At 26.3% G+C, this 10,530-nt stretch overlaps 1 protein-coding gene across 5 annotated transcripts in view; it reads left to right on the top strand.

Annotated features, from left to right (window-relative positions):
* The window catches only part of LOC136076658 (NACHT, LRR and PYD domains-containing protein 3-like), a 66,399-nt gene extending 61,203 nt beyond the window's left edge, over positions 1-5,196 (top strand). For all 5 annotated transcript variants that reach the window (XM_065789979.1, XM_065789980.1, XM_065789982.1 and 2 more), the window contains one exon: positions 4,392-5,196. In XM_065789979.1, the coding sequence (XP_065646051.1) occupies positions 4,392-5,032 (641 nt within the window). In that variant the 3' untranslated portion in view covers positions 5,033-5,196. The remainder of the gene's footprint in view (positions 1-4,391) is intronic.
* The last annotated feature ends 5,334 nt before the right edge of the window (positions 5,197-10,530 follow it).

The raw sequence follows: 10,530 nt of genomic DNA on the forward strand, positions 1-10,530 counted from the left end.
ATCAACTTAATTATACAAAACACTTTTACAACTGTTGTATGACATTTCTACATTAATCGAAACAAAGTTAGCGTATTTATATTAACATTTAAATAACAAAAAATTGCCGTTCGAACGAACGTTTGTGAGATTTTACAAATAAGTAAATGTCCATTACTAGGTTTAAAAACAGGCAAAACACATGGAATAAAAAAGATTTTATACAGAATATTTTGTATATTTGAATGAGTAAAATAATTTTTTAATGAATTAATTTTTAATAATTAATTTTATTAAGTAAAACAAATATTCAACTCTTTTTACATTTGAGAAATCGCCACATAAAAAATGAAATCAAAATCCTTTTAATTTGAATTTATAAATAGTATACACACACACACACACACACACACACACACACACACACACACACACACACATATATATATGTATATATATACATATATTATATATGTATATATCATATATATATACATATATATATATATATATATATATATATATATATATATATATACATATAGATATGTATATATTTACATATATTATATATGTATATATCATATATATATATATATGATATATACATATATAATATATGTATATATATACATATATATATGTATATATATATATATATATATGATATATACATATATAATATATGTATATATATACATATATATATGTGTGTGTGTGTGTGTGTGTGTGTGTGTGTGTGTGTGTGTGTGTGTGTGTGTGTGTGTGTGTGTGTATACTATTTATAAATTCAAATTAAAAGGATTTTGATTTCATTTTTTATGTGGCGATTTCTCAAATGTAAAAAGAGTTGAATATTTGTTTTACTTAATAAAATTAATTATTAAAAATTAATTCATTAAAAAATTATTTTACTCATTCAAATATACAAAATATTCTGTATAAAATCTTTTTTATTCCATGTGTTTTGCCTGTTTTTAAACCTAGTAATGGACATTTACTTATTTGTAAAATCTCACAAACGTTCGTTCGAACGGCAATTTTTTGTTATTTAAATGTTAATATAAATACGCTAACTTTGTTTCGATTAATGTAGAAATGTCATACAACAGTTGTAAAAGTGTTTTGTATAATTAAGTTGATGATTTGCTTTTTTTATAGCCACTATTGTTTTGCGTAATTTTTTTTCTTTTTGTTTAAAAGAGTAGGCTAGAGAATGTTTTTGTATTAAAACCAAATAATTGCATAACTGTTTTACATTTCTACTAAACCCAAAGAACTTGTGGACTAAAATATTCAAGTTTTCACTGCACATTATTATTATTATTTTTTTTTCTTTTTAAAAGTAAAAAAAGATGGAGCTTAGAGACTAATAAATAACGTATTAATAATTATCAACTTACATTAAATAATACATTAAAGTAATTTTTTGACACACTTATTTAATATTATTTGGATGTTTTTTTTGTATTCGTCTTTTTTTTTATGCGTCCGTAATTTTCACTAAACACCCTATTACAGATAAAATTCTAAACATCAGAAGAGCAACAATTAAAATAGTGTTTTATGTCGTTTTATTCGTCTTGCCATTACGTTTTTTTAATTTAGGTAAATATTTTTTCGATATTTGTTATATGTAGGTTATTTTTTTATCACTATTTGTTTGTTAATAGGTATTAATAAAGTCATTTATAATAATTTACAAATTTTTTTCTGTTATTGAATAATTTTATCTATCTTATAGTGACTTTTAAATTACAATATCGTAATGACGTAATGCATGTTTTTATTGTTTTTAAATTATTTTATTGAAGCAAAAAAACTTTAAAGTGATTAGTTTATGTTATCCAATGAAAATGTCTAAATTATTAATTAACATATTTGCAAGCTTTAAAATTGATTTATAGTCATTTTATAAAATGCGATCAAAAAATTTCATCATGAAAAGTCACATTCTTTTTTTAACGGTTGCGGTAGATACAATAAACTACAATATCTATTAGTAAAACGCTTGTTTCGAATTACATTTGTTTTCTTCGAATTTGTCGAATTAATTCGAATATAAAATCTCATATTGTTACCATTGTTTTTAATTAACACTGGTAACAAAACTTCTTAAACTTTTTAAGTCGTAAGTATACTTCAATATGAATTTATCATTTGTTTTTATTTAAAAATTTATGTCCTAAAACTAAATTTGAATTAATACAAAATAATAACTTACAACGATTATATGGAGTTGTTGATAAAAAGCCTGTGTTTTTTTTTTATTAATTAAATTATATTATAAAAATATAAAAAGAAAAGGCAAAAAAAAGTAAGCATTGGAGTTTCATAAATAATTGTAATAGTTTAATTTATACTTTAGCTCATTTTTTTAAATGTGTTCATCGAAATAAAGCAATTTTTCAACAAAACTGAGATGTTAATCGATTGTATATTCAACAGACTTCATTTTTTTTTTGTAAATTTCTAAATCTAAGAGTTCATCTAAATAATACAGTGACATTCTAGAAAGTAAATTGAAACTTTTTTTAGCTTACGACAGTTTTTATAAAACGCTGATTACCTTTTTAACTTTGGCATCTCTGAATACAGAGATATATTAAATATTTAAAATTCATAAAAATATATTTAAATACATATAATAATGATTGATTAAATTATCGATTTTTATCTTAATTTTGTTCGTTGCTTTTTTCTTTCCAAAAGCATTTATATTTTTTTGTAGCAAGGTCTAGAGTTACACGTCGTTTTTTGTGTGTGTGTAAAAAACCAAGGAAACGGGCTAGTACAAGAAAGATTTCATCATAAGAGTACCATTTTTTAAATCTTTTAAGAAACTTTTAGTATTTGCTAGATTAAAAATTTCTCAAGTTTGCTCTTATGATATACGTATTTTATTCGCAATTGAATCGCGTAAATTTCATTGCGCGTGCAAATTTACACTCTCAAACTTGTTAAATGTTGAAAACTCATTTAAACTTTTGTTCTCCGTAAATAATACTTTTTAACTTTCTGTTATGTTGTTACGATAAGTAGATGAAAAGTTAGGAAATATTTCTTAAACTCCTTATTAAAAAAGTTTCTTATTGAAAAGTAACCTAGCACTTAAAGTTTCTTAAGGTTTTATAGCTTCTCGTACTCGTTTTTTATAAACAAGTTTATTATTTAAAAAAAAAACGTGCACCAGATGTCCAGTTTGTACATTGAAAATCTTGATTTTCTAAACAATAAGACTGTTAGGACTTCTTGGAAGGGGCCATTATAAATTACGTCATGCTATTTTTGACCGTTTTTGACCATGGCTCCATGCCCTCCTCTCTCATCACAAGATTGTAAGTCTTTAATAACAAATCCCGTACAGGTCCTCATAAAACCACCAATTCCTCCCCCTCTTTCCTAGTGCGTGACGTAGTTTACGCAGGACCCCTAAGGAACATAAAAAGAAGGTTTTGCACTCTGCGCTTCTACGTATAAACCGGACACCATAGCTTTGTAGCTCTGCTTTAACGACAAAACTGTTGTTTATTATTGCAACTGTATCAAAAATATATTATATCATAATTTTGTTATAAAATTTAATGTAGTTTATAAATTATATAAGTAGTTCTTTAAAGAGCTTTTTTCAAAAAAAAGATTTCAATCAACGCCGAATTCGAATAAACACTTATTTAAACTCTCACTATATGAGTATTTAATGGTTTTTCACATAATTTATTTCAAATATATCGACGAAGGAGATTTTCAATGTTAAGTTCTTTATTGGAAATTCGATTTAAAACATTCATTTCACTTCAAATCTACGTTTAAATGAAATGCGTTTTGTTTGTTGGCTTGTTACATTACTTGGTTAAATTTAAATCACTTTTTTAATTTGATTTTATTAGTAATATGAATATAAAGTATTTTTTTAATTAATATTAATGATGAACATTTTTTACATTATTTTAAATATGTTATATTTACGGTAAAACGAAGTTTAAAAAATGTGATAAAAATTATGTTTAAATTGATAAAATTAAAATATTTTTTACAATTTTAGTAAAAAATTGTTTAATTAAAAGTTTCTTTTTTTTTCTTTTTATATATAATTTAATTAATTAAACGTATATAATTTAATATTAATGTAAATACTATTATGTAATATAAAATGTATTTAATTATAATATTTTTTATTGATTTTTTATTCTTTCATAACTTTTTATACGTAATATGTAAATATCTTTATATATATAAATATTATATTTTTTTATAAAATTATGTTATAAACTTTATATTTATAAATATATATGTATCGTTATGTTGATTATATTTCATTACGTATATTATTCATATGTTATCAATTCCGATTATTGTTTAAATTTTTATTTATTTGTTTATTTTTATTAAATTATTGCTTTTTTCTGTAGATCGTCTACTTAAATCATCTCGAACTAATTACGTCAAATTATCTCGTCAAAATGAAGACGAAAATCTTAGAACTTATTACGTTAATTTATTCACTGAATATTTTTATGAAAGTCAATCATCATTTACTAATGAAATAAAATTTATCGTCGATCAACGAAGAAGAGAGTGGTCGATTTGGATTGACGATGGGGAAACTTCTTACAAAACTTCTTGTGAAAATTATTTCGTAAATCATTACATTAAATCTGGAAGAAAGTTATTGAGGTTAAATGTTCGTAAAAATATTTTAAGTGATGAAGAAAAAAATCTTATAATTCAATGTTCAACAAATGTTCGGAAAGTTCTCTTTTATAGTCCAATTAAAATCGAAGGATGGAAACCGAAAGATAAGATTGAAAGGTTGACGATAAGCATCTCACGTTATTTAATAACGAAAAAAGATTTTGAACAAAATTTTCTTCCGTGGATTAATCTTTGTGAAAGATTAGATCTTTACCTTCACAACGACATCAATTTCATTGAAGAGATTTGTGAATGGATTCGTTGTTCGAATATCAAGTGTTTGTTGATCTACTACCGTGGAAAAAATTTCAATAACCTCGATGAATTAAAAAACTTAATAACACAGAAAAATGTTTAATATCTTAATTAAAATATGAACAATAGTTATAAAATAATAAATGAAATATTTAACATATTATTTTATAATTAAATATGTTTTAAAATGTACGAATTAATTTTAAAAATATTTTAAAATTTTTCATTAATTTTTTAAATTATTTAAAGGATTATTTTTTATTTAAAGGATCAAAATATATTATTAATAAATAATTTTAAAAATTATAATATATATAATTATTAGTTTTAATAATTATATAACTATTGTATTAGTAATATATATAATTTTTATTGAATAACTTTATTAGTAATAATTCTAATATGATTATATTTTTTTCAAAACCTTTTTGAAATTTTTGTTATTGTTTTTTGTTAATTATATTTTTATTTCATTGTTAATGAAATATATAATCATAATTAAGATAAATAAAAACTAGATAAATTTTTGTTATATTTTATTTAATGATTTAACTTTAAATATTTTTTAGAAGTTTTGAAACTCTCAAATTATTTGTAACGTTATGCAGAAAATTTTTCGTTTAATGTTTTTTGAATTTATTTTTATGTAATTTTATAGATATTAAATTTTGCAATGAAAAATTAAAATTATATTTGTTTTCGATTTACACAAAATAAATTTATGTTTATGTCAATTATTTTTAGAAGTTTAAGTTTTCGTCCATCTTTGTTTCTTTCAAAAAAATTTTGTTGTCAACATAATAATAAAATTCGAAAGTTTTGTAGAATTTTTCTTCGAAGTTATTTTGTTCGAAATTTAAATTTTCAATTAAATAACGTTTGTTGTTAGGCCTAATTGATATTTAATTATTTTTTTAAATCTTTTTTAAATCAACAGTTATAACCATAAATAATGAGAGTCGGTTGCGGTTAAAGGTGGGGTGGTATAATAAATTATAATGGTTCAATTGAACAAGGTAATTAAAAGGGTGCGATAGGTAATTCGATTAACAGGTGGTGTTAAAAGTGGTAATAATGGTGTGTTAGTTAGTGGTATGACGTAAACGAAATTTATAATTTTTTGTAAATGAACAAGGAGGTACTAAGGGTGAGATGTGTACACGGGGTGATGATAAATTATAATGGTTTAATTAAACAAGATTGTTTAAAAGGTCGAATATCTGGGTCAAATAACATTTGAGTTATAAGGGTGGTAATGGTGTGTAATTGAATACAAGTCGTAATGATGTTGGTATGGGGTAAAGAGACTTTATAAGTTTTCGTAAATGACAAAATGATAAGTAATAATAAACTAAGGGTAGTTGGATACGTGGTTCTCAATAACAGATATTAGGGTTTGGTGGGAGAGGTATCAATGGTATATATATATATATATATATATATATATATATATATTTTTTTTGTACCGGTGACTTTCTGATTCCGTGTTGTTCAATATTGGGGTTTTAAGTGACAAAAAATCTTTGTAAATGAAAATAATGATAATTTTTTTAGTTTCTAGGCTACTTTATAAAATTCGTTAACATTAAAGGATAAAATTTCGATTATAAAGGAATAAACTTTACGATTTTCTTATTGTTTACAAAATTCGGATCGATCGTATGCTAATAAAAGATGCCGTTGTTTTTCAATACTCTATATATTTAATACCGTGCTTTCATAACGCAATGTGACTAATAAATCAGAAGTAGCAATTGCATTAATAAAGTATTTTAATATATGACAAGAGCATTCATAAGACAATGTGTTATGTGATGATGAATCTCCTGATATACAACTTTATAAACGTGCAGTTTAATAACGATATTTATTTTTGCTCCCATTTAACAATAATCTGAAAACAATTTATTTTCATCAATTTTATCAAAAAATGATTTTTCTGTCAATCTATTTTTTTTTTTTTTTTAACAAAAATAATTATGTTACAATTAAAATTTATAATTATAAGATTTAAATTTCATACAAAAATGTTCTTTAGTGATTTTTAAAAATCGTTAACATTTGTATCTGCATCAGAAAGTTCATAGCACCAGTTGCCTGTAATCTTTTGTCTTCATAAAAATTGCAAATTCAAAAAAATAGTATTATTAATTACTACAATTATCAGCGTAAATCGGCGCAAAATACTCTTCTGAATGCAAATTTACCACATCAATATAGTGATTTAAAATCATTTTTGAAATCGAAAGTTTCTTGCATGTCAATAAATAAAATAGTAATTTCCGAGTTTTTAATTTTTTACTTAAGTCAAAAAATTTAGATTTCTAAAAACTACCTATAAATCTACTTAAAATTGCTTGAAATTTTTTTTTTAGTTTGGCTTATTCATGGTCAACAAAATTTACAAGTTGTTGACAAAGCGCGGCACACCAGGTCTCTCTATTATGAAAATACAGTTTTTCGATTTCTGCTAAAGTGAAGATGCCAGAGCAGAGAAAGTTCGTGTTTGAAATTGTTCAAGTACTTTGTCTCCACCGCATTTTCGGTAACATAATTCCATGATTTTACAACACGGTTGGTGAGGAAGTTGTTTTTTTCAGCTCAGTTTTGAACAAGTTTTACTTTCAGTTGTTTAGTGTGTCCTTGTGGTCGAAGGCTGTACTTTAAAGACTTGATGTTTCGTTGAAGTTGTGGAACCTGTAAGTTAACTTTGTCGATTTTGCTATTGATTTTATATTGCTTGAAAAGGTCTTACTCATCGTTCAGTTAGTGTTTACTGGTTAAGGCTTAAATGTCTCTGAGTATACGGAAGATGTTTTAAGGTGGAAATATGTTTTGTGGCCTGCTTGAGTTTGGCTATGTCTTGAGCTAAAAACGATGACTTGTACTGCAAAATTGTAGATGCGGGCGAACGTACGAATAATACAGTGCGCTATAATGCAGAACTTTGACCTCAAAAAGCCTTCCTGAGCCTGCCAAGCACTTGGTTGCCAGCTGATGCAGCCACGCAGATTTGTTTTTAACTTTTAAACGCTAGCCATAAAAAGGCCTAGGTCTCGTTCAGATGACGTGCATTATAGCTGGTGCAGTTGATCTACCAAGTTATTTCTTGTATAAATTGCAGTCAATTTTTGTTGTTGCTGCGCCCAGTGTGCATAACTTTGTCATGGTTTAATTCAAGGACTTCAATTATTTTACAGTTGCCTGCATACATTTTAAAGTGGTGTCGTATTTTGTTTGGCAAATCGTTAATGTAGATAAGGAAAAGAAGTAATCAAAGAACAGATTCTTGTGACAAACCGCTCGATACTGTTTTCCAATCGAATTTATGTTATCAATGGTTACGCGTTGTAGGCGGTTGGTTGGCCCGCTCTTGATCTATTTATGCAAGTTTTCGGACACTCCGTAGGGTTTGAGACTATGCCGCAGACGACGGTGCGTTACTTCATCGAATGCTTTATCAAAGTCTGTGAATAAGATATCGGTTGCGAGCAACTTCAGTCAGGATGTCGGTAGTTTCAAGTAGGTTTGTGATGCAACCTTTTCCCTTTCAGAACCCGTGTTGAGCAGAGCTGATGAGTTTATTTTTTTTCAAGTGGTCAGTAATGTGTCTGTGTACAAGTCATTCCATTACCTTGCGAGGGACAGAAGTGCGTGAGATAGGTCAATAGTTTGAGAAGAAGTTGCAATTAAACAACATAAGGTGGTTCTTATGTAATCAAAACTTTTTATTCATTAATTTTTTCAAAAGTAGGTACAGAATGTGTAAAAAAAAAAATAATTTTTTGAACTCCAAAAATATATTGATGATCTTAAAGAGGCCTGTAGAGTCAAAATAACCCCAAAAAGTTTACTCCAAACACAATTTCATAGAGTCAAAACAACCCTAAAAAATAGAGTTTACTCAAAACACAATTTCTCATATCTAAAAGCTTATTTTACTTTCAAACTTGGTATACTTGTGTAAAAGTTAAGCTTCAAAACAACTGTATTTTCGAAAAATCTGCTACTAGGCCTCTAATCTTAGTTTCCTAATAACGACTTACAAAAAATAAATTTACTTGAAAAAAACTCAGGCATTAGCAGTACACTGAATGAATAAACCCAAAAATTTCAAGTAGTTATCACTATTAATTCAACATTTATGATGTTTTTCGTGAGACAATTTTCTTGAAAAACGATTTGGTAGAAAATCAAAAAGCAAGAAAGTAAATTTGTTTTTAAAACTAAAATCCTCCTTTTAATTAAGTTTCTCCTCCCTCTTTATCTCTTTGTTCAATAAACCCATATTGATGGCTTTTAGTTTGTTTTTTTTTGCTTTAGTCTTACCTGATGTTGTAATAAGTAAAATTTGGATGCTGTGTGGGTTCATTTTTTCAGATAAAATATTAAAACAAACACCGGTCTGTATTCCAAGTTTTTCATACAATTTTTTTTTTCATAAAATTGACCTTCGTTGAATTGAAGAATAGCGCTATATACACCTAACTGTAGAATTGATCTTTCTACAAAGACTTGCTTAGGACAATTCATCCAGATAATATTTCAACTTCGTTGAATTGAAGAATAGCGCTATATACACCTAACTGTAGAATTGATGTTTCTACAAAGACTTGCTTAGGACAATTCATCCAGATAATATTATTCAGTAACTTTTTAGCATTTTGAGTTTCTTCGTGGATGCCCTTGCGAAGAAGGTCATCATTTGAAAGATCTTGGAAAATTTTTGACAAGATAGGAAACATCCACTCTGGTTATTTAATCCTCTCTTTGTGTTTTTTAAGTTTATTTTTATTATAACTACACCATGATTCTTCTCCAGGTGGATAAAAATTGTGACGCTTATCTAAGTTAGAAAAATTGGTACAATGATGAAGGGTAGCACCTATCCACTTTTCATTGTGCAAATTTTTTCATTGACTTCTTCGATGGGCAATACCATAATAATTTGTTATTGAGTTGATGGAATTGTTTGTCAATTTTCCTTTTTCACCAAATGGTGGAGATGTATTTTTATATTCTTGTACTAGTATCCTAAGTCTAGAACCTTTTCGTCTTTTTACATGTTCAATACATTTAAGTTTAACAGGTGTAATACCAAACTGTGCTTCGTAGGGTTTGGAGTTAACAACTTCTTCGTAAGAAACTGTGTCTCTATTTCCAAGATATTCATTATAAACTAGTTTATTTTGACTTACAGATTGCTGAAATATATTAATAGCACCTGAGGATTCCATTGCTCCTGATGACTTTCGATGTTAATTTTACAATTATGTGCAACTTTCCAATTTGTGTATTCTATTGTCCTTTTTTTTCCACCCCATATTATACACTGTCTACAATGTTTTGATAAAACAATAACATCCAAACACTTTCCTTTGCTTAATGCTGTCACTGCACCGTTCAACGAGGAGTGTCCTCTTTTTTGCAAAGTTCCATCAATCGATACACGACAAGAATGCATACCTGGGACAATTTTTTCGATTTTTGTTTCATTTGCAGCATTTTGCATACTTTCTAGTGCAGAATTTTCGTATGCAGAAAATAACTTATTATTAGTATTTCTAAAGGAAGTATTAGATGTTGAGTGCATATTCATAT

Source organism: Hydra vulgaris, chromosome 02 (genome assembly GCF_038396675.1).
Source record: "Hydra vulgaris chromosome 02, alternate assembly HydraT2T_AEP".
NCBI lineage: Eukaryota > Metazoa > Cnidaria > Hydrozoa > Anthoathecata > Hydridae > Hydra > Hydra vulgaris.